This window comes from Monodelphis domestica, chromosome 1 (assembly GCF_027887165.1).
Source record: "Monodelphis domestica isolate mMonDom1 chromosome 1, mMonDom1.pri, whole genome shotgun sequence".
NCBI lineage: Eukaryota > Metazoa > Chordata > Mammalia > Didelphimorphia > Didelphidae > Monodelphis > Monodelphis domestica.
The window spans coordinates 457,326,166-457,351,186 of NC_077227.1; the positions used below are offsets into that span (position 1 = coordinate 457,326,166).

Genomic DNA, 25,021 nt, shown 5'->3' on the forward strand with positions numbered 1-25,021 from the left:
TCTCTCTCTCTCTCTCTCTCTCTCTCTCTCTCTCTCTCTCTCTCTCTCTCTCTCTCTCTCTCTCTCTCCCCCTTTTGCCTTAGAATGAATACTCTGTATTGTATGGCAAAAAAGCAGTAGGCCTAAGCAGTGAGAGTTAAGTGACTTGCCCAGGTTCACCCAGCTAGGAAGTGTCAGAGGTCACATTTGAACTCAGGATCTCCCATCTCTAGGCCTTCTCAATCCACAGAGCTGCCTTTTAGGGTAGTTTGAAGGCCTAATAAAAGGATTCCCAGAGGCTATTTTTGAGTTCAGGATTGTATGTTCTAAGAATCTAGGATTCTGTGTAAAATTCTATGAGATAGGGATACAATATCCCAAACTTCTATTACTTTATGATAGTGTTGGATAAAAAAACTCAGTAATGGGTCAGAAGCCCATTCTGGGAGACCTTCAGTGTGTGAGAGAAGATGGAGAGAGAATACCTGTCTCCACTGTGAATATCAGCGTCTCCTCACTCTCCAGGGCCCTGCTGAATTTGAGGCTGAGGTTGAATCTCTGTCCCCTCCTCACCACCAACTCTGAGCCTGGGTACTCATCAGTGTGGTGCATTTGCGTGTTCTTCTCTTGTTGCCAGTCCACTTCAGTTATTCTGATTGCTTGGGGATCCAGAGGCAGGGGAGGAAAGGATGGAAAGAAGGAGAGCAAAGAAATAAATATAAACCTTTAGGAAATCCCCTTCTTTTCCTCCCTCATCCCTCACTGTCTTTCATTTAATAAATTGTAGTAAAGCAATGCAACCCAAATTAGAAGGAAAGCAACAAACTGGGAAATAATTTTTATAACAAAACTCTCTGACGAAGGTTTAATTTCCCAAATATATAAGGAACTAAGTCAAATTTACAAAAAATCAAGCCATTTCCCTATCCACAAATGGTCAAGGGACATGAATAGGGCAGTTTTCACATAAAGAAATCAAAACTATCAATAAGCACATGAAAAAAGTGTTTTAAATCCCTCTTGATTAGAGAGAAATACAAATTAAAACAACTCTGAGGTACCACCTCACACCTAACAGATTGGCCATTATGACAGCAAAGGAAAGTGACAAATATTGGAGAGGCTGTGGCAAAATTGGGACACTAATACACTGCTGCTGAAGTTGGGAATTGGTCCAACCATTCTGGAGGGCAATTTGGAATTATGCCCAAACAGCTTTAAGGGAATGCATGCCTTTTGATCCAGCAACACCACTGCTGGATCTGTACCCCACAGAGATAATAAGGGAAAAGACTTGTACAAAAATATTTATAGGGGCCAGCTGGTTGGCTCAGTGGATTGAGAACCAGACCTAGGTCCTGGGTTCAAGTCTGGTATTAGACACTTTCCAACTGTATGACCCTCAGCAAGTTACTTGATCCCCCCCTCCCCCCCTTAGCCATTACCATTCTTCTGCCTTGGAACCAATACACAGTATTGATTTCAAGATGGAAGGTAAGGGTTTAAAAAAAAATTAGTCAAATGTAATGGATTTCTCTACTAGCAGCAATGCAATGATTCAGGACAATTCTGAGGGACTTATGGGAAAGTACGCTGTCCACATTCAAAGAAAGAACTGTGGGAGCAGAAATGCAGAAGAAAAACATATGATTGATCATGTGATTTGATGGGAATATTATTGGGGTTTGGGCATTAAAAGATCACTCTATTGCAAATATGAATACCATGGAAATAGGTTTTTGAACAATGATTTATGTATAACCCAGTGGAATTCTTGTCAGCTCTGGGAGGGAAGAGGAGTAGGAAAGAATATGAATCATGTACCATGGAAAATCTTCTAAATAAATAAATTAATTTTAAAAAATAATGAGTTGTAGTAGGGATGCTTGGAAAGGGTCACTTTCATTGCCATCCATAAACTATCGACTTCCCAGTGTCTTTAGGATAGACTCTAAACCCCTTAGCTTGGCATTTGAGGTTTTCCCTGGTGTGACCCACCTACATTTCCAGTCTTATCTCAATGAATACTGTGGTCAGTCTTCTCACTGTCCTCCAAGCCTAGCACTTCTCTGCCTCTGTGTCTTTTCTGTTGTCTTCCCTTCACTGTCTCTGCTCCTAAGCTATGGAAGATCTTAGCCAGGACATAAGGTAAAGAAGACTGCTGTAGGGGAGCCAAGAGCTGGAGTCTCATTTCTGGTACTTACTAGCTTTGTGCCCAGAGGCAAATCATTTGACCTCTCTGAGTCTCTGTTTTCCTCATCCATAAAATGAGGATAATAATCCTTGCATATATAGCTTACTTCACTGTGGTGGTACAAAAATAGAGCTTTATAAAACAGGAGTTAGAGAACATGAGTTTGCTATAATCATTTTTGTGATGAGTATCAGTCTATTTCAAGCCTTTTCTCTTCAAGACTTCTCTGATCATGTAGTCCATTATGATCTCTTCATCTTCTGAGCTACCAATTTCTGGCATGGGGTAGGGGGATGTTGAGGGTAGGACAAATCCACCCTGTGTAATCTCTAGTTCTGCTCTTGCTCTCATAAATCACAACACTTGTGTCTTGGAGATCTTTGGCAATAAAAGACAATAGGGCCATCATCATTGGACAAAAGGTCTCTATTGCACTACTAGAGAGGTGGGTGATTGTAGGGTGGTCCAGGCTTTTTGGAATGAAATAGGAGAATGGAAGAGGTCTGACAGTAGGTAAATGAGCCTCAAACCTAGCTCCTTGCCTGCATTCTGCCTATCTGAGTCATGCTCCATAAGACCTTTCCTCTCACTCATTGGTTCAGGATGATGATCTCAGACTCTGCTATAGCTCATACTGGCATGGGCATTGTACCCCCAAATTCAGGCAAACTGGGAAATTCCTTTGCTCCCTTCTGTCCTCGTGACTCCTAACCCAATAACATCTTGATAACTCCTATAAGACCCTGAGAGGATTATCCTCCTTGGATCTTCTTTAGATTTAAGATGGACAGAGAGATGCACCTTTGGGATGTACCTCAGACATCCATATGTCTCCTAAACTATGAGGGTCACCCCCTATGTCTCCAGGCAGACCTAGTCAGATGACCAAACCCTCCACTGAATGCCTGAGAATTTTTAAGCTAAATTTTGGAGTCTTGCATTCTTGCAAAAGGTACCCTTCCCAAACCCAGGGGTTCACCTCTGCACCCCACAACAATACCATGTTGATCTATACACACTGTAGTTTTCCCTCAAATTTGTTTTGTATAAAGCCTACACTTAACTGATAAATATCTTTTTTTTCAGTATTTATCAACTTTTTTTTCATTCTTAAAGAGAACCTGATCTGAGGAGTGTGGCTATGGCTTGTATTTGAACCAATGTCTCATATCCAATGTGTATCACTCTCATGGCTCTTTTGTTGCACAGACTTGAGGCTCTATTCTGGTTCTCTGTATGGACACCCTTTCCAGACAGACAGTGAGTTCCTTGAGGATAGGACTAGATCTCTCTCTTCTTTTTCTCTCCAGAGTAGGAGCTCAGAAATGTCTTACTGATTGCTCTGGTATTAATTAGATCTGCATTCCAAGGTCCTTTCCTTCCAGTTCTAGTGGTCTAGGTTCTGTGTTCTAAGGTCCTTTCTAGATCTCACAGTGTTCTAACATCCCTTCTTGGTTTCTTGGTCTGTCAGTGTTCTATGTTCTAGGATCCCTTCAACTTTTTATTTTATTATTATTATTAAAAAAACAAAACAAAACACCTTTACCTTCCATCTTAGAATCAATACTGTGTATTGGTTCCAAGGCAGAAGAGCAGTAAGGGCTAGGCAATGGGGGTTAAGTGACTTGCCCAGGTGACACAGCTAGGAAGGGTCTGAGGTCAGATTTGAAACCTCCCATCTCTAGGCTTGGCTCTCCATTCACTGAGCCATCCAGTTGCCCCCTCCTCCCTCATCCCTACCTAGCTGCCCCCTCCTTCCACTTTTTTTTTTTTAACCCTCACCTTCCATCTTGGAATCAATACTGTGTTTTGGTTCCAAGGCAGAAAAGTGGTAAGGGCTAGGCAAGGGGGATAAGTGACTTGCCCAGGGTCACCCAGCCCCCCCCCCCCACTTTTGAAAGTCAGTATTCTAGGTTCTAACTTTAGCTCTGACTAGTATGTTAGAATGCCCCTTCCAGGTCTCATGGTCATTCTGTGTTCTCTGCTTTTATAACATATATATATATATATAACATAAGCTTTTATGTTATATGCTCTAATATTATGCCTTCCAGGTCTGAGAGTATGTGTTCTATGTGCCCAGGTTCCTTGCACCTCGGACAAACTCTGTTTTTTGTTTTTCTAGTTTTCAAGTTCTGTAATTTTGAGAAACTAAATCTCAAAGTCCCCTAAAGCCAGCTGCATTAGGAATTCTGCCTTGGGCAAACTCCAATTTCTAGGCATTTTGCCCAGCCCCGGGGCCATGAAACAATCTGTGACTCGGGCTTCTCTCAGTCTATGAATCACTTCTGGAGGGTAATTGGCCGAGGAAGGTTAATTGGAGGGCAGCACAATAGGCTGCAAGCTCACCCAGATGCCCAGGGGCATAGTTCCTCCTCTCCGTCATCCTTCCGCCTCCGGGCTAGTCCGTCCCCTCACTCAGTTTAGATTGATAGGGTCAGGAGAGGGGACGATTACCGCGGTGGCGGAGGGAGAGAACGAGCATCTGCTTTTCTTCTGACCTGTTGCCTCCCAGGCCGTCCTGCGCCAGGCTGCCAAGCTCATCTTCAAAATGCTCAGCTCTGATCAGACCACTCTCTTCCCTCTTCACACACACACACAAAACCAACGGCTCTCCTTGGGTCAGTCCACTAGCATTTATTTACCAGGTCAACCAGCACCCCCTAGGCGCCCAGACCACGCTAAATAAAGCGGCTCCCCAGCGGATAAGGGGTAAACTCTTCATCTTGGCATGTTTAGATCCTCCGGAGTCTGATCCCAAGACGATTCTTTCAGTTTATCCCCTGACCCAGGCAGCTTGGCTAATCACAGCCCCCTTGTGCTATTTCCTCCTTCTCTGTGCTTTCCCCCCACCGGGAATGCCCTCCTCTCCCCCAGCACATGTATTAAAAGACAACAGTAGAATATGCACACCTTAGTGGTTCTACACCAGATATCTTTGGCATGAATGTTGTGGAAGACATTTTAGAACACATATATTAACATGGTAGTTTGAACTCGTCTTTGTTTGTCTGGATCCCATTCTGCATTTTTTTTGGCCCTCTTATTTGTATTTTTGTATTTTTTTAAACCCTTACCTTCCGTCTTGGAGTCAATACTGAGTATTGGTTCCAAGGCAGAAGAGTGGTAAGGGCTAGGCAATGGGGGTTAAGTGACTTGTCCAGGGTCACACAGCTGAGAAGTATCTGAGGCCAAATTTGAACACAGGACCTTCCATCTCTAGGCCTGGTTCTCAATCCACGGAGCAACCCAGCTCCCCCCTCTTACTTGTATTTTAAATGATTCATCAATGTTCTTTTCTTTCTTTTTTTGATATGATTATCATCAAGCCTACTTCTTTTCAAAATCCTCCTATTTGATAAGAAACTAATGCCCAGTACTGACATACTTGTTGACATCCCACTCAGTCTCTTAAGGCCCAGATCTAATGACATCTCCTCCAAAAGCCTTTCCCCTTTCTTCCTGGGTGGAAGGGATCCCTCCCTCCTTGGATTCCCCATCACCCACCACAGTATTATTTCTCTAACCCTCTCAAAAGATAAAGCACATCCCGTCTCCTGTAGTAGTTTGTGCATCTCATTTCCCCCTCCTCCTCCCCTTGTGGATCAGCCCATTCATTATGAGCTCCTTCAGTTCTCAGGCTAGGACTCCTTGGTATCTCCTCCTCCGGTGTACCAATCACCCCCCCTCCCCCAAGTGCCAATCCTAGGACCTTGCCTGGAGTCAGTTTCTACAAGTATATTATTGTGAAAAAATCTCAGAGTGAAGAGTCTACCATTTTCTTCTTCTTTGCAAATTGGACCACATAGCCAAAGGATTGTAGACCTAAAAGGGACCTCAGAGGCTATTTAGTTCAATCCTCTCATTTTACAGATGACAAAACTGAGGTTCAGGGATTTGTCCAAGGTCATGCAAAGATCAAGAATAAAATTTGAACTCAAATCCTTTGACTCCAGAACCAGTGTTTTTTCCTATAATATCACCTCCATTTTGGTATTGAGAATTTTTATCTGGAGAAAAGAACCATGGGTGAGTGGAGGAGAGGGACATGAGAATTGTCTTCAGGTATGGATGAAGGACTAGACTTGTTCTGCATGACCCCCAGAAGGAAGAAGTTGAAGTAATTCATTCATCATTCAACAAATATTTATTAAGTGCCTTCTTTTTTGCCTAGTAGCACTGTGGATAAAGAGTTGGCTTCAATGGCAGGAAGAGCTGGGTTCAAATCTTATCTTTAATTGATATGTGTGACCTTGTGCTAGTCACTTAATCTTTCAGTAACATGGGAAATTCTTTAAAATGGATATTCTCAACCTTTTTTTATGTCATAGACCCCTTTGGCAGTCTGGTAAAGCTAGAACAATAAAAAAAAACCCTCGGAGAGGAGGGGAAGGAAAGAACATGAATCATATAACAATGGAAAAATATTCTAAATTAATTACTTAAATAAAAATTTTCAATAAAAAACCCCTAACTTTCTGTTAGAATCAATACTAGGTATTAGTTCTAAGGCTGAAAACCAGTAAGGGCTAGCTAGGCAATGGGGATTAAGTGACTTGCTCAGGGTCACACAGCTAGGAAGAGTCTGAAGTCAGAATTGAACCCACAACCTCCTTTCTCTAAGCCTGGCTCTCAATCCATTGAGCCACCTAGCTGCCCTGTAGAGTGATATTTTTAAATGCATAAAATAAAATACATAGGATTACAAAAAGATCTGATTGTACTGAAATGTAATTACATAGAAATATACTTTAAAAAGTAGGTTCAAGGACTCCAGGTTAAGAACCCTGGCCTATGACTATATAGAAGCTGTTGATCTCATACAGAGGCCCCAAAAGATATTGGGCAAGTCACTTAACCCCCATTGCCTAACCCTTGTCACTCTTCTGTCTTGGAACCAGTGCACAGTATTGATTCTAAGACAGAAGATAAGGGTTTAAAAAAATTAAAAAAAATAAAGCCATCCTAAGATTTTTGGGACATCCTGTCCTTTGGGATCCTTTTGGGACATTCCTTACCATGGAGCACCCAATACAGATGAAATCACAAGTCCAGATCTTCTCCTCTCAAAAAAAATATGGAAGTTCCTGTGTTGGGGTACTGGGGGCCCAAATACAAATTGAAACACAGCCTCCCTTTGGGAGGCTTATAAAGAAGAGGCAGGTCTATGCCAAGCAAAATGAAATATTTCAGATTACTGGGAAGAGCTGCCTCAGGAGGTCAAAGATTGAGCTCCTACTATGTGCCAGGCACTGTGCTAAGCAATGAATAGTGAAGGAGAGGCAAAAACCGGGTCTCTGAGCCCCCTGATGCCGGCTGGGGTGAGGCCATTCCCCATCTCCTCTCTTTAGATTTGTCTGCTGGCCCCGTGGCAAAACTGGGTCCCCTGGCAGCCCGAGTCCCCCTCAGGATCTGGGAGGTCTTTCAGTGATCATACCTTTAGCAAACAGGGATTTTCAGGCCACGATTCTAAGGTTCCAAAGCCCATTCATGCCTGTGATCTCTTCCTATCCTCATGACTTCTCCGGTAGCTAGGCAGGGATTCCTCTTCCCACCTTGGGAAGCTGAGGCCCAAAGATGATGAGACCTGGAAAGGACCATGATGTGGTGGCACCATGGCAGGCATGAAGCTGGGACTCACTGGCTTTGTGGTCTGGGGAATATTGTTTTTCCTCTCTCTGCCTCAGTTTCCTATTCTGTAAAATGAAGAGGTTGGGCTCAATGATTTCTAGAGTCCCTCAGCTCTAAGTGCCATGCCTAAGGCGACATGGCTAGTTATGTCAGAGCCAGAGAAGCAGAACCCAGATCTTGTGCCCCAGGCAGGGTCTCTGGTGAAATGCCTTGTTTGTCTCTTCCATAGAACTCTTCAGTATCTCTGCCCTATCTGTTGATTTCCTGATCATCTTTACTGGAAGTGAGTCACCAGGCAGGAAGTGAAGTTAATGGGCAATAATTATGCAGGTCCCTGGACTAGGGCCAGATGGAACACCAGGGCTGGGGTGGGGGTGGTTGTGAATCATAGAATCTTTTCCAGCACCAGAAAGTACCTGAGAGGTCTTCTAGTTCAATTTTCTTGCAATGCATTAACTCCCACCACATCTCCAGTATCTGTTGTCTCCTTTTTGCTTAAACACCTTCAGTGACTCATTACCTCACAAGATCCATTCCATTTTTGAACAGTTCTTATTAAGAAATTCTTCCTTGTATTAAATCAGAATATGAGTCCCTGCAACTCCCCTTCACCACCTTCTCCAACAATTGTTTCTAGTTTTCTACTTTGTAACTAATCCAAACCAGTCACATTCCTCTTCCCCAGGATGGTCTTCCCTAAGTCTTCTCTCTGCTAACCATTTCTCAGATCTTGGGACAAGGCTGAATTCTGGAGCGATCCCAGTTTCCCTCCTCTGGTTACTGCCCTTTGTTTGGGCATTGATTTTCCTGCTTTAGAGGCAGGGGCATTTCCAAGCCTTGCTTCCAGAGGCAGCACTGGTAAAATATCCACACTGTAAAGATGGGCCTTTATTGTAATGGGAAATTTGGGTTTAGTAAAACTGTTCTTATGTATAAAAAAAAAATAAATAAAAACCCAACCTTACTTTAGATCTTAGAATCAATACTAAGTATAGGTTCTAAGGCAGAAGGGCAGCGGGGGCTAGGCAATGGGGGTTAAGTGACCTGCCCAGGGTCATACAGTTGGGAAATGTCTGAGGCCATATTTGAACCCAGGATCTCCGATCTCTAGGCCTGGAACTCTATCCACTGAGCTACCTTGCTACCCTAGTAAAAGTATTTTTCCATTTCCTGGAAGCAGTCCATCCCACTATTGTTTCCCTTTTCACCTTTGTGTCCAGTTCAGTGTCCAGCTGTCCTGTTTCTCCTAGATGGGCAAGCTCTTTGAGGTGTCCATTCAGATTCATGGGAATTAGTCATTTTTCATTCATTTAGTCTTTCCTATGTGTTCTTAATCAAGGGTCAATGAAATTGATTTTACTTTTTTTTTTCTTTTAAACCCTTACCTTCTGTTTTAGAATTGATACACGTATTGATTTCATGGCAGAAGAGTTTTAAGGGCTAGGCAGTTGGGGTGAAGTGACATGGCCAGGGTGACACAGCTAGTAAGTGTCTGAGGCCACATTTGAACCCAGGTCCTCCCAACACCAACTCTGGCACTCTATCCACTGTGCTACTTAGCTGCCCCTGAAATTGATTTTTAAAAAATGTTCTGAAAACTGTATTTCAATAGAATTGGCTTTCTTAGTCCTATGTTTTTATTTTATGTTATTTAAAAACATTCTGAGAAGGGATCCAGAGGCTTCACCAGACTGACAAAGGGTCCATGATATAAAAAAGGTTAATAAGTCTTTCCTTAGAGTGGCTGTAGATCTCTTCCAGGAGATTCTGCAATGTCCTGAGGTTTGACACTTTCAATGAAATGTCATCTGGAAACAAGGGCATCTGGAGGACCTCAAAGTCCACAGGGAATCTCTCCTGCTCTGGATTTGGGATACTTTTGGTGAACAGACATCTTCTCATTTTATTCTTCTCCTATCAAAGGGTCATGCTATAGAGTCATTTCAATGAATAATCCATGATCTTGACATGAAGGAAAGACTCTTTAATGTAAAAGAGCCTACAAAGGAGGCAGGCAGATGACTCAGTGGATTAGGAGCCAGGCCTAGATATGGAAGGTTCTGGGTTCAAATGTGAAATTAACCCTGGGCAAATCACAGTGCCAATAGCCTAGCCCTTATTGTTCTTTTGCTTTAGAACCTATACACAATACTGATTCTAAGATGAAAGGGAAGGGTTAGAAATAAAGAGCTTAAATCTGGCCTCAGACACTTCCCAGCTGTGTGACCCTGGGCAAGTCACTAAACCCCCCATTGCCTAGCCCTTACCACTTTTCTGCCTTGGAGCCAATACACAGTATTGACTCCAAGACAGAAGGTAAGGGTTTATTTAAAAAAAAAAAAAAGAAAAAGAAATAAAGATAAGGCATTATTTTTGTTCTGCTGGGTCCAGTGCTTTTGGGTAACCAATGTAAAATTTAAATTAATATCCAATAACTCAGAGTATTTTATTTTATAATATTTATTAGTAATCACTTGAAGTAGAAGAAATAAAAGAACAAAGTATAAAACTTATGTAGGACTACCTGAGTAAACTTCTCCTGCCTGGTACTCAACCAACCACCACAACTGCATTACCAGGAACAGAGAGTGAGGGCGGAGCTACCCAAAACTTATATCTTCCCTATGTTAGTTAGATAATGTAGATATGTAAATGAGATGCTGAGAGAGAGAGAAAGAGTCCCTGGGTAGAAAATCCTAATTACACACCAACAAACAGTGAACATAATGGTATCTTGTCTTGACATCTTTCATTTAGTTGTGAGAGAGTAAAGATGTGGTCTATTCTTGAAAATCATTTACTATTTTCCTCACCAGTTTCTTGGTTAAGGATACCTTCATTTTGTATAGAAATGACCCCCATCAAGACTTTGTACAGATGGGAGAATAGGAATATAGGCCACCAGTTACGGATATTCTCTGTCAACATTTTGTGTGTGTCAACAAAGTGAGATTTTTTTTTCCACATATTTGGTCTCTTTCCCCCCTTTTAGATTCTTTGCACTTATAACTTGTGATAATTGTAATCTTTTTGTTATTGGATGTTATCGTTACAATGATAGAACTCCAACATGGAGTCTAAGTTGAAGTAGTCCTCATGCCCATAAAACACATAGGCAAAGACGGACAAAGTAGGATTTTTGCCACTGTTCTGATTTAGGTTAGCCTGTAACCGGCAGTTAATGTTCTCAGCTTGTGACTGAACAAAATCTGATGGAGAGCAGCAGTCTCTGAATCATTTCTCTTCTATTGCCTTGGTCAACCCAGATCCTTTTTCAGCTTCTGGTCCCAATAAAGAAACTCTACCTGATCAAGATTCACTCAAGTCCATTATCAATAAGTGACCCTGAGAACTTCTCTATCACATCTGGGTCTGATTAAGAATGTCCTCTTCCGGGGGCAGCTGGGTAGTTCATCGGATTGAGAGCCAGGTCTAGAGATAGGAGGTCCTGAGTTCAAATTTGGCCTCAGACACTTCCTAGCTGTGTAACCCTGGGCAAGTCACTTGACCCCCATTGCCTAGCCCTTACCACTCTTCTGCCTTGGAGCCAATACACAGTATTGATTCCAAGATGGAAGGTAAGGGTTTAAAAAAAAAGAATGCCCTCTTCCACATCTGGCACCTGTTCTCCACCAAGCCCATTTTTAGGGCATATAATTTCACTATCTGAAGCTCAACTTTGTGCCTGTTCTTTCTCTAGCATGTCTCCCTCCCCTTTGTGCTGGGTGAGAACTTCTCTTATATCACCATTTGGTAAAGCTTTTATTATATCACCATATATATTACATAGGTATATAGACATGGTAGCTCTTCTCTGGGGAGATAAAGTTCTTAAAGAATAAATAAGTTTTTTTTATCATCCTAAACATTTTATAGTTCTTTGTAAAAAAAAGAAGAAATTATGATAAGATTTGTAACTTTCCAAGTACCAGTTTCCTAAGAATTCTTGAACCCGAGTCTTTGCTTTAACTGTAACTGTGAGGCCCAGTAAAGCAGTCCTTCAGTGCCCTCACAATTTTATCTTTTCCAGCTCATCTCTATAAATCCTTAATCCAATCTGCTTTTCCTGTCTTTATTCTTCTTAGTGACACTTCTGCTTTAGAGACTGAGATGTTAGAATTCAAGAATGGAGGATCTAATATTATTTTTTTTAACTTTTACCTTCTGTCTTGGAATTGATGCTAAATGTCAGTTTCAGGGCAGAAGAGTAGTAAGGGCTAGGCAGTAGAGATTAAGTGATTTACATAGGGTCACACACGCAGGAAGTGTCTGAGGTCTGATTTAAACCCAGGACCTTCCATCCCTAATCCTGGTACTTTATCCATTGAGCCACCTAGCTGTCCCTACTGTTCTTGGTAGGGAAAATAGTGTGTTGTAATTATTTTTGCAAATCTTTCCCTTCCTCCTCTTCTCCTCTTTCTTCTCTTCCTCACCTTCTTCCTTTTCCTTCTTCTCTTCCAACATTCTCTCTCTTTTCTTCCTTGAATACCCTTGGAATGACTTTATTTAGCTGGATATCTTGCTGAGCTTCCTTTAGACTAGTTTCCCCTTAATAATACTAGCTTTTATTACATAGAATAATAGGTTTAGAGCCGGAAATGATCTTAGAGGCAGATGAAAAATTGAAATACACAGGGATTAAATGATTTGCCCAGTGTCACACAGGGTAGAATTTGAACCCAGGTTTTCCTGCCTCAAGTCCGTGTCCTATTCCTTACAGCACATTGCTTCTCATTTATCTTGGCATATTAAGATTTTAAATACGTTTTCAAGATGTACATTATCTCTGATGTTTACAGCAATTGAATTATGATCACCTTTTCAATTAATTATTAAATTATAAATTAATTATTTGTAGTGTCAAATGGTTTATTAATGATTAAAATTATTGGTTTTTAAATTAATTTATTATTAAAACAAAGTTTTACATTTGAGGAAACTAGTGCTTTGAGAGATTAAGTGACTTTCCCAGTTATACTGTTGCCAGTGTCTAAGGCAGGATTCAAATTAAAGTCTTCCTGACTCCAAGATCCCCCTTTAACCATTGCTCAACCTCCTTATTTGGTGGTGCTGACGAAGGGTCCTAAAAGCCTATTTTAAGGGCATCAAGACTTAGTGTTAGTGCCTGGTTCCTGTTTGTGGGTGTGGATGAACTCCCTTCTGTATCACTGAGGGGTGTGTTTGTGTTTGTTTAAGAGCAGATCTGAGGAAGTCAGCTTCTGGGACTCACCCACAATGCTACTGCTCCCACCCCTCTAGTCTCAGCAGCTGAGTGGCCTCCTCCCAGCCCCTGAGACAACATCACTAAAGGACTATTAATCCTTCACGCTCCTGTTTCACACATTCCAAGCTGTGCTTCCTTCTTCCTTCTTTTCTAGGGAAGGACAAGGACAGTAGGGGCTTCTGCTGAAAAGACAACTAGGTCACTTAGTTCTGGGTACAGAATTCCAAAGGGCCTGGATGCCCTTCAGGAGACAAAATGGTCCCTAATCCATCACAACAGTGCCGATCTCATTACATCTCCCTGCACTCTCCAAGGTCCTGAAAAAGTCTATCATTCTTGGAGAATGGATGGGAAAAGAAATCTTTAGATTTTCTTCCACCTGAAGAAAAGTTGGTTTCCAAAATAGGTTAAGCTCCCTATGGCAGGAGAGACAAACCCCTGAGATTTCAGGTCTAGAAGAAGTATTTCCAGGATACCAGGCCATTGTTGTCTAGGTCAGAGGCCAAGGGGACTGACTCCTCTTGGTCTCCTGGCATGGGTTCCTTGCCCTTTAGAGAAACCCAGGATTTAGCAAGAAGTCTATTATGAGGGAGGCCCAGAAATCATGGGATTGGAGCAGGAGGTGGGGGTGGGGTGGGGTATAAACACAATGAATGTCCTGTGGGCAGAGGACCTTCTTTGTCAGGAGGAAAAAGAAAGAATTTCTCTTGAGCATCCTAAGTATTACCCTAAGCAGATTGGCTTTGGATGAAAGGATGAAAGTTAGTTCAAGTCCATAAACATTCATTAAGCACCAATTAGGTTCAGGAATTTTTGCTAGATGCTAGCAATATAAACATAAAAGAACAAAGTCCCTGCTCTCAAGGAACTTACAGTCAAATAGGGGAGAATTTGACATTGATAAACAAGTATAATATCATACCAGAGAATGTAACTGGGGCAAAGAAGAGATCCAGATAATGTGCTCTGGGAAAATTGGTGGAGGAAAATAACATTTTTGACTAAGAGCAATTAGGGAAGGTTTCACAGAGGAGGTAACATCTGAGCTAGGTCTTGTAGAAAGAAGAGACTTTCAAAGGATTAAGAGGACAATGGATTCCAGCCATGGGAAGCAGCCTACAGGCATGCCTAGGAAAGTTTAGGCCATATCTTTGTCTAACTTGGCCTTTCCTTTACTTCTTAATGTTCAGCATCATTCCTCTCTTTCCTTCTTCTCTACTATCTCTATCTCCTCTTCCTTCTCCATCCTTTGGCCAAGAAACCTATTGGCTTCAGAGACCCTGAGGAGAACCAACGCTGATTCATTAAAATACGGAGAGATTTTTCCCAAGGCAAATCTTTCTCTCCACATTCCATAGAAAACTAGACCTTTTCCAAACTCAATTAGTCCTTTCTCGTCTACTTCCTCCAAGAAATCTAACAGAAAGACAGGCTCCTTAGGGGAGAGCTTCTCTCTGCCATTTTAAATCTTATGTTACCTTTGAGATTCAAGCACATCTTCCTTCTTGAGAAACCCAGCCCATAAGGCTCCATCTCCCCTCTGGTCTCCCTTTGCACTTTAAATCTGAACCATACAAATGCATACTGCTCTATCTTTATTCTTTAAATATGGGGAGGCCTCTAGGTGGCTCAATGAATTAAGAGCCAGGCCTAGAGATGGGGATCCTGGGTTCAAATTTGACCTCAGACACTTCCTAGCTGTGTTATCCTAGGCAAGTCACTTAACCTCCATTGCCCAGGCCTTACCACTCTTCTGACTTGGAACCAATACACAGTATTGATTCTAAGATGGAAGGTGAGGGTTTAAAAATATATGATAGCAATTAGAGCATACCTGGTTCAACCCTTCATCCTATTACCTAAGAAATGGTGGAAAAAAAACAAAGTCTATAGGGGTTCAGTGACTTGTCCAAGGTCACACAGCTAGGAAGTAAGGGAGTTAGTACTTGAATCCAGATCTTCTGACTCTTGATCCAATGCTCTTTCCATTACACCATGAAGTATTTCTTGTGCTTGAGGGTAGTTTCCACAACCAGACTATAAAATGTTGGAGAAGAATGCATCTACCTACACAGGTGATACTTAATAAAGGTTTAAGCTTGAGTGACAAACCCTAGAATTCAGCCAGCCTCCCACCTTATCTTTCCCCCTTCCCTAAATCTATCATCTCCACTCCTGCTTAAGTAATATTCTTTTTAAAAAACCCTTTCTTTCTGCTTTAGAATCAATGCTGTATATTGGTTCCAAGGCAGAAGAGTGGCAAGGGCTAGGCAATGGGGGTCAAGTGACTTGCCCAGGGTCACACAGCTATGAAGTGTTTGAGGTCAGATTTGAAACCAGGACATCCTGTCTCTGGGCCTCGCTCTTAATCCACTGAGCCACTCAACTGATCCCTGTAATATTTTTAATGCATTCCTATATTGTCAGTTCTATGTCCTTTTGTGGTACCTGGCCGCCTATAGAAAACATTTGGAACTTGATCCTGGCATTTAAAGCCTTTTTCATCTTTTCAGCAAATATTTTATTGAACTGTTTAATGGCCAAGATTGGAAGTCGCCAGATTTGGGGGAGTGGGGAAGAAGGAGAGAAGTTGGAATCTCTCCTTATTCATAGGAATCCCAAGGCTGGCTCTTTCTTCAGATATCAATAGTCTAATGGCCCATGTCTGCCTGACTCTGACCCAGCTATCACCTCTGTCACACCTGGATTATTGCCATTGTCTTCTAACTGGTTTCCCTGACTTCAGTCTCTCCCCCTTCCAAACATCCTTCCTAGAATGCCAACCATTTACCAAATTAATTGTTATTAATGTGTTCCTCTGAGCACATCACTCAGACACCTTCCACGACTCCCAGTTACCTCCAGTAGAGGTGTCAAACACTCTGCCTACAAACCTTCCTGAATGTAGTCCAAACCAGATTAAAATATGGTTCCTATCTCATTTTAACATGCTAATGTATTAATGTATTGATGTGTGTGTTGATGTATCACCATATAAATGTACATGCATGTATACATGCATATTCATACACACAGTTCCTTCCAGGTCTGACATTTTTGTTCTAGACCCAACATTCTGTTTTCTGTGTATTCATGCCCATTGGAAACATTCACTTCATCCAAGATTCTGTCTGTGCTGGGGATGACCTGCGGTTGATGAGCCTTTGCTTTGCTGGAGAGAGAGAAGCTAATGATTCCTGCTCTGCATTGGAAGAATTAGTGAAACCCTTAATTAATCAATTAGCTGGAAAGGTCAGATGTCAGTGACACATTGGCCAAGGACATAATGGAACAGATTAAAAATCAATTACATGTAAGTCAGTCATCCCAATGCAATCTGGAAGGAGGGAAGGTATAGTGAAAGATTTCTAAGTCAATGTGTTGCTTGCAGACATCCCTTTTCCTTGTCATTCTATTGTTTTTCAGTTGTCTGACTCTTCATGACTCTATTTGGGGTTTTCTTGGCAGATACTGGAGTGGTTTGTCATTTTCTTCTCCAGCTAATTCAATAGATGAGGAAACTAAGTGTCTGAGGCAGGACTTGAACTTGGGAGGATGAACCTTCCTGACTCCAAACCCTATGCTCTAGCCCTATGCCACGTAATTGTCCCACAGTCATCCTCATCCCCATTTCTACTTGAGTTTGACACTACTAAATGGTAGAATCAAGGCCAAACACTTTAGTTATTAGGAATATTCATGACTTCACAGTCAGGTGTCCTCCCTTCTCTAACCTCATCTCCCAGGTACTCTCCAATGAAGACCCCATAGAGGTTTTATGTCTGGAAATTAGCCAACTGGAAAATCATCTGCTAGAACCAGAACCAGCTCTGGTCCACATTAGCTGTATGTTTTTGGCCTTCTGTGCTGATGTTCCCCTTCCTGCCCCTTTCTCTCTGGCTCAGTCTTCTCCCCGAAACATGGTAGGATAGGAGGTTTGAACAGCTCAGTCCCAGCCATGATCTGCCCTTTGGAGATGAGTTTATTTAGGCTAGAGGGAGCATCTCAGGAACTACAACCTCCCTCCCACCCTCCAGAGTAGTCACCCATCCAGTCAGGATGGACTGACATGTGTAATTGATTTTTAATCTGTTCCATTATGTCCTTGGCCAATGTGTCACTGACATCTGACCTTTCCAGCTAATTGATTAATTAGGAGTTTCAGTAATCCTTCCAATGCAGAGCAGGAATCATTAGCTTCTCTCTCCAGCAAAGCAAAGGCTCATCAACTGCAGGTCATCCCCAGTACAGACAGAATCTTGGATGAAGTGAATGTTTCTACTGGACATGGAAACATAGAAAATAGAATGTTGGATCTAAAAAAAAAATTCAGACCTGAGAGAGACCATAGAAAATATGTTTGAAGTTCAGTGGACCCTAGAATACTGAACAGAGCTAGGAAGGTCCTTATGGTACAGGGCACAGAGAGTCAGGACTAGTAAATCTAGCATCAGACACTTCCTATCTATGTGACCCTGGACAAGTCACTTAACCTCATTTACCTAGCCCTTGCCCTTCCGTCTCAGAGCTATTATTGGGACAGAAATCAAGGGTTTATTATTTTTTTTAAATGTTAGGGCTAGGAGAGATCCTGGAATATAGAATATAGAAAGTCAGAGCTGAAAAAAGACATGAATAACTCTTTAATCTAATTTTGCAGAGTGAATTATTGACAGAACTGTTGCTAAATTCCAGCTCTTGACTCCTCTTTGGGATCTCTTCCCAGCATACCTCACTGCCTCTTAAATTACTGAATTAACCTTTATTTGCTGTTGACTGTGCCCTGAACTTGGTGCTGGTTATTTAGTACAGAGACTGACAAAGTGGAAAGAGTCCTAGACTTAGAATCAGGAGACTTGGGTTTGAATCTTGTTTCAGATACTTACTATGAGTACACAAGTAGTTTAACTTTTTGGAAATTCAGTTTCTTTGCCCGTAAAATAGAGATAATATTTGTACTGTATGCTATCCATAATATCATAGGATGTTGTGAAGAAAATATTTTACAAACCTTTGCACTACAAAAATGAAAGGAAGGAGAAGGAAATAAGCATTTAAATAGTACCCACTATACACTAGTCATATAGTGCTACACACTTTACAAGTGTCATCTCATTTTTCCTCACAGCAACTATGTGAAGTAGGTGTTGTTATTATCCCCATTTTATAGTTGAGGAAACTGAGGCATTAAATGGAGGGTATGTGACTTGTGCAAGAGGAGAAAAGCTCTCCCTAGGCTCTCTATCCCTTGAGGGCTTGGCCCCTAGATTCCTTGGTTCTTTGACACATATCTAGAAAGCATCTGAGGCTAGATTTGAGTTTAGGTCTTCTTGTGCTCAATCTACTGTTACTGTCTTCTCATTGGGGTGATGAAACATGTACATATGAGTACAATACAAGGCTGAATATGAGAGAGATAGACTAATGGTGCGGTGGATAGAGCAATGGGCTTGGAATCAGGAAGATTTATTTTCCTGAGTTCAAATTTGGCTTCAGATGCCTCCTAGCAGTGTGACCCTGGATAAGTCACTTAATCCAATTTGACTCAATACTTCATTGGTAAATTGAGCTGGAGAAGGAAACAGCAAGCCTTTTCAGTATTTTTGTCAAGAAAGGCCCAAATGGGGTCACAAAGAGTCAGACCCAACCAAAATGACTAAATGACAATGCTCTAGGAAAGAGAGATTCCTAAAACATTGGAATGGTCAGAGAGGGCTTCCTGGAGCAGAGAATCTCAGGTCAAAGAAGACGATGCAGAGGAGGCTCCCAAGAATCCCACCTATGTGAGACATTTGGTCCTTGTGAATTGAGAGCTATCCCTAAAGCCAAGAAGACATGATCAAGTCTTGTTTCTGACATCTTTTGGCTGTGCGATGTTGGGCGGTTTCCTTTCACCTCTTAGACAACCTTCTAAAACTCAAAGTCATAGAGAAGGTGCCAACCTGCTTTGGCCTCAGAAAGTCGCCTAATCTGGAAGTTCTCTAAATAAAATCTTCTGTTTGGGTTTTAAGGCCCCGGCCCCTTCGATGTTTCCAGACTTCTCCTACTTTACACATTCCTACTCTCAAGTATATCTGCACCCTACAATCCTATGACATGGTCCTCCTTGCTGTTCCTCTCGCAAGAAACTCCCTCTTCTATTTCAGGGCATTTTCACTGACTGTCCTCCATGCCTAGACTATTCTGTTTCCTTATGGCCATCTCTTGGCTTCTTTCACATTCCAGCTAAAATCTCATCTTTTACAGAAGCCTTTCCTGATGCCTTCCTTCAGTTGATTATCTCCAAACTATCCTGCCTATAAACTGTTAATATATAATTATTGGCATGTTGTCTCCCCTATTAGACTGTGGGTTTCTTGAGGACAAAGAGTTTCTTTTGTCCTTTTTTATATTATAGGCACTTAAAAGTCAAACAGAAGGGCATGAGAGTCAGGAGTCCTGGATCATGATGGCTACAGCTCTCTGCATCTGATCTTAGACAGTCAGCATAGAAAGAACTCAGGACTTATTCAAAGAAAAAAAGAAAAGTGAAAACTTGAGGGCAGCTAGGTGGGCATTGATTCTAAGATGGAAGGTAAGTCTTTTTTTTTTTTAAGAGTAAACTCCAAGGATTTCACTGATATAATAAACATTTATTAAGCACTTGCCATGTGCCACTTAAAAAAAACAACCAAAAACCCTTACCTTCCATTTTAGAATCAATGCTATTTGTTCCAAGGCAGAAGAGTGGTAAGGGCTAGACAATGGGGGTCAAGTGACTTGCCCAGGGTCACACAGCTGGGAAGTGTCTGAGGTCACATTTGAACCTAGGACTTCCCATCTCTAGGCCTGGCTCTCAATCCACTGAGCTACCCAGCTGCCCCTCCCACCCCCAGTTTACACTTTTCAAAGCACTTTCCTCAAAAAAATCCTGTGAGACAGAGTGCTAGAATTATAACCCCATTTTAAAGCCAGAGAGCCTGAGGTTCAGAGAAAGTAGATGATTTAGTCATTGTCACACAGACAAATGAGTTTCTGAGTCAAAATTCAAACCTAAATCTTTGAATAAGTCCTGAGTTCTTTCCATGCTGACTGTCTAAGATCAAATGTGGAGAGCTGTAGCCACCATGATCCAGGACTCCTGACTCTCATGCCTTTCAATCCAAGATCCCTTAGAAAAGCCAAGTGGAACCAGGGACCCCCAAAGAAGAGAAACTAAACCAAATTCAGTGGGCTTAGGTGTTTGTGTGAGGCTTGTGTCCTTGTGAAACTAGTCACACTTTGGGCATTAATGATAAGAAACTGAGTCTTCCTCAAACCACTCACCCATATAGAATATGAACATTAGAACAGAGAAACAATAGAAAAAAGAGAGCAGTAGGTAGAAAAAAGCTCTTGGAATGGAGTGGCCAGATAGCATTTTGAATACCAGTTCTGACACTTTGTTTGTTGTGTGGAAATTACTTTTCCTCTTTGGGACTCAGTTTCTTCATTTGTGAAATGGGGAGAATGATACCTGCCATACCTGTCTTACAGGGATGTTGAGGATCAAATAATATGATGACGTAAAACACCCTGTGGCTTATAAAACGCTATGTAGAGGTGAGCTATTATTATTTCAGGATTTTAACAGCCCTTTAAACTCGTGGGTTGGGGACCAGACGTGTTAGGGAGGAGGTCCTCACAGTCTCTGATTACAGGCACGTCTTGAGGGGTGCTGATGGGGGAGGCATTTGCTTTGCTCTCCACTGGGAAATTTCCCTCCTCTATGTTCTCCATCCAAAGAAGAACTGGCTCTTGGATTCCCTGATTACATATCACCAGCTTGTCCTTCAGCCCAGAGGACCTGACATGGTTCTTTAAGTCTACTCCAGATCAACACACATTTACTGAGAGCCAACTCTACCCAGGACGGTGTACTTGGCTTCCCTTTGGGGAAGGTCAAAGAAAATGCTGTCCTCGTCCTCAGAGAGAATTTCTACTTGGGTTGGGAATAAGGAAACTCTTTGGGTTCCAAGTGAGGGGCTTCCTTTCTCCAGCTAGAGTCATATGGGATCAGTGCAGTGTCCTTGAGCTAAATGAAAGCCTTTGGCCCCCTCCTGCTATACGTACCTTTTTACTCCCCTCACTCTTCATTAGATCAGGATGAAAGAGCCCTGGTCTAAAGTTCTAGATTGCTGATGTTAGATTTGGAGTTATAATACACCCTAGAGGTCATCTAGTTCAGTTCCTTCATCTTACAGAACAGGAAAATGAGACCAAGGCAATGCCAGTGACTCGCCCAAGGTCACATAGCTAGAATATACTTGAGCTGGGAATTATCAGCAGGCTTATAATAATAGTTCATGTTCCTATGGTATTTTATGTTGGTTTAAATGTTGGTTTACAACAATATTTTGAGATAGGGAATATAAAATTATTTCCCCATTTTAGAGGTGAAGCATCTGAGGTTTAAATGGCTATGACTTGTGCCCAGTAGCACAGTTTGGGAATGGTCAGAGCTGGGATTAGAATCCAAGTTTCTAATTTTGAGTCTACAGCCTTTTTCTTTTCCAAAACTTTTAGAGATTCCACTCAAAAATTATTGCCTGCTGAATAAAGCCAGGGATCCTTTTTTTCTAAATCTGGTAGGCAAAGTCCTCCATAATTTGGCTCCAACCTACCTTTTCTTACTATTCCTTCCATGTGTTTCATGTTCCAAACTTCCCTGTCTCTTGTTCTCATACTGCCTGCTCTCATTCCTATGCCACTGTCCTTGCAATTTCCCATTCTTAGAATGACCTCCTTTCTGTCCATCACCACCTCCATATCTCTATCTGTAAAACTTCTCTCAAGGCCCAATTCAGGTGCCACCTCCTCTGTAAAGTCTTCCTGTCTCCTCTCTTCTTTTTCATCTTCCCTCTTCTCCCCTCAATCAGCTTCCCCTCAAACATTCATAGTACTCTGCCTGGTTCTTTCCTCTTTGTGTACCTCTTCTTCCATTAATCTATAATTACTTTGAGAATAGGGTCTGTGCCATCACTCTGTATCCCTAGTGCCAAGAGTACCCTCCTACTTTTGTAGATTCATAGAATGTTAGCTTTGGAAGGGACTAAAAAATCATCATGAGTCCAATCTTATTATTTTACAGATGAAGGAACTTATACCCAGAGTGAGGAAGGGATTGACCCAACACCACACAGCTAATGAATGGTAGAGATGGAACTCAAACCTTCATCTCTTGACTCCTAGCTCCATTTCTTCCCGCCACATCATGCAGTGTTCCTTATACACAGCAGACACTTGGCAGATTTTAATTAAACTGAGGCTTAGGTTCTAGTTCCAAAACTGCTGATAACTCACTGTGTAACTAGGCATATTCTTTCCCCCTCTTTTGGCCTCAATTTACCTCTCTATAAATGAGGATAGATTCTTTCTAGCTCTTAGTCTGGGGCTCTATAATTCTATTTGGCTTGCAATCAAAGGTCTCATCTTCCACTGAAATCCCAGGGACCACAAAGACATCTCCATGCCCAAAGGGAAATCTTTACCCCCCAAAGGCCTTATGCCCAAGTTCCACTCACCAGCCATGATGGTTCCAGGGGCCCCAGACTCCCCTTTCCCTCAGCACTTTGGTGAAAGGATAGGACAGTGTTAGCCAACAGCCAGTCGGAAGAACATTAATGAGAGAAGTCTGAGGACATCACTCCAGCAAGGAAGTTTGCATTCAAAGGCAGGGGCGTGGCCCCTTCAACCTTCAATAAGATAGTTTGTTATTCACCAGGTAAAGCACATAATCATCCCTGGTAATTACCTCCACTCACCTGAGTCTGGAAGGTGGCTATGAAAGGCAACATCCCAGCATGAAGAGGCCCCAGAATTTGAGAAGAATGGAATTGATGGGACCTTCAGAAATCAAACACAGAATGCAAAGACTGGAAGGTTTTATAGACCACAAAATTTCAGAATTGAAAGAAAATTTGAAGCATAAAATATCAGAGATGGAGGAGAGCTGTCAATAGTAGAGTAGAATGTCAACAGAAATGGAAGAGTCTTTGAAGCATAAACAGAATATCAAAACAAATGATTTCAGAGCATCATTAAGTCAAAGTTGGAAGGACCTTAGATCATAGAACATGGAATGTTATAGTGGGAATTGTCTTTAGAAAATAGAAGGTAGAACTAGGAGAGTCCTTAGCACATAGAATGGAATAACCAAAAGGGAATTTTAGAACATGGGCATAGAATGTTGGAGCTTGAAGGGATCTTAGAAAACCAAAAATGTAGGAGGTTGAAATTGGGAGACATCATCAAGTCCAGTCTTCTTTTATAGACAAGGAAAATGAGCCTTATGAAGAGGAAGTCACCTTCCCATAGTGGAACATTTGAGACAAGGAAACTCAAATCTCTTGACCCTAAGTCTTCTACTTCTTGGGTGAAATGGAAGAAAGAATAGAATTCCAAAATGGTTTCTGTCCTGACCTATCCTTGTTTGTTCCAAAGGAAGTTCTCAGTAGCTTCAGAGTGAGAGAGGCATGCTAAAAAAAACAAAATTGCCAGAGGTCCCAGGAGCAGTAATCTGCTCTTCCATTCTGTTTCATGTCCATTCAGAATTAGGGCTTCCTTCAATGGTTTCCCTTAATTCCCTTTCAGTTGGGGGTGGTATAATTAGAGTTGTCAGAAAGTATGCTCCCATTGCCACAGAGTCATCTTTTCTTAAATCATATTCCTCCCCAACTCAAAACTTGTCCCAAGCCTGCAGGATAAAGTCCAAGCTCTTCAGTCCATTGTTTAAAACCCTCCATAATCTGGCTCCAATTTACATCTCTAAACCACTCCCTCATTTCCTCCACTTCAGGTCATCTGTTTATAGTATCAGACTTGGAGATCAATCTATGGGGCTATGGGCTCTAGAATAAGTTCAGTCACACAAGTTCTAGTCCACATAATTTAGAATTATGAACCAAAAAAAGTAAAAAAAATTTTTTTTCTCTTCCCCTTCCTCCATTTCATAGCTTCCAATTCCCAAGGGAAGTCTTTTTTAAAAAAAATTTATTTACTTGATTAATTAAGAAAAATTTTCCATGGTTACATGATTCATGTCCTTTCTCTCCCCTCCTCCAATCCCCTTCCAATATCTGATGCACAATTCCACTGGGTTTTACGTGTGTCATTGATCAAGATCCATTTCCATATTATTGATATTTGCAATAGAGTGATCATTTAGAGTCTACATCCCCAATCATATCCCCATTGAACCATGCGATCAATCATATGTTTTTCTTCTGTGTTTCTACTCCCACAGTTCTTTTCCTGGATGTAGATAGTGTTCTTTCTCATAAGTCCCTCAGAATTGTCCTGAATCATTGCATTGCTGCTAGTAGAGAAGTCCTTTACATTTGATTGTACCACAGTGTATCAGTCTCTGTGTATGTTTTCTTGAATCTTCTCCTTTCACTCTGCAACAATTCCTGGAGGTCATTCCATTTCATATGGAATTCTTCCAGTACTTTATTCCTTTTAGCATGATAGTATTCCATCACCAACAGATACCATAATTTGTTTAGACATTCCCCAATTGAAGGGCATCCCAAGGGAAGTCCTGATTTGCCTAAAGTTACAACAGCCAATTAGTAAGTGGCACAAAACCCTAAACCCTGGCTCTCTTGATCCATTGACCAATGTAGACTCTTTCTGCTATATGACATTGCTTTTTTTCCTTGCTTCTCAGGTACCTTTGGGACAGGGGTGATGGAATGTCCGATGCAACTTGCATAGGAGCAGGGACCCATGGATTCTTACACTTTACTTATCTTCCAATACTACAGAAACCAGTTCCTTTTATTGTCCATTATAAAATCTCTGGACTATGATGAGTCAGGAGACTGAAATTTCTCAATCTGTAAAATTAGTGAGTTGAACTAAATGATTTCTAATGTCCCTTCCATCTCCAATATTCGATATTCTGAGGCAGGAAGGGGGTTCCTATTTTTTTTTTTGTATGTGGTATGCATCTCTTTGGCAATTGATAAAGC

General features: G+C 41.6%; 1 protein-coding gene across 1 annotated transcript in view; it reads right to left on the minus strand.

Moving 5' to 3' along the window:
- The window catches only part of TGM6 (transglutaminase 6), a 57,832-nt gene extending 33,054 nt beyond the window's left edge, over positions 1-24,778 (minus strand). Inside the window, 3 exon segments of the mRNA XM_056817121.1 lie at positions 465-638; positions 22,811-22,892; positions 24,722-24,778. Coding sequence (XP_056673099.1) covers positions 465-638; positions 22,811-22,892; positions 24,722-24,778 — 313 coding nt within the window.
- Between the last annotated feature and the right edge of the window lie 243 nt (positions 24,779-25,021).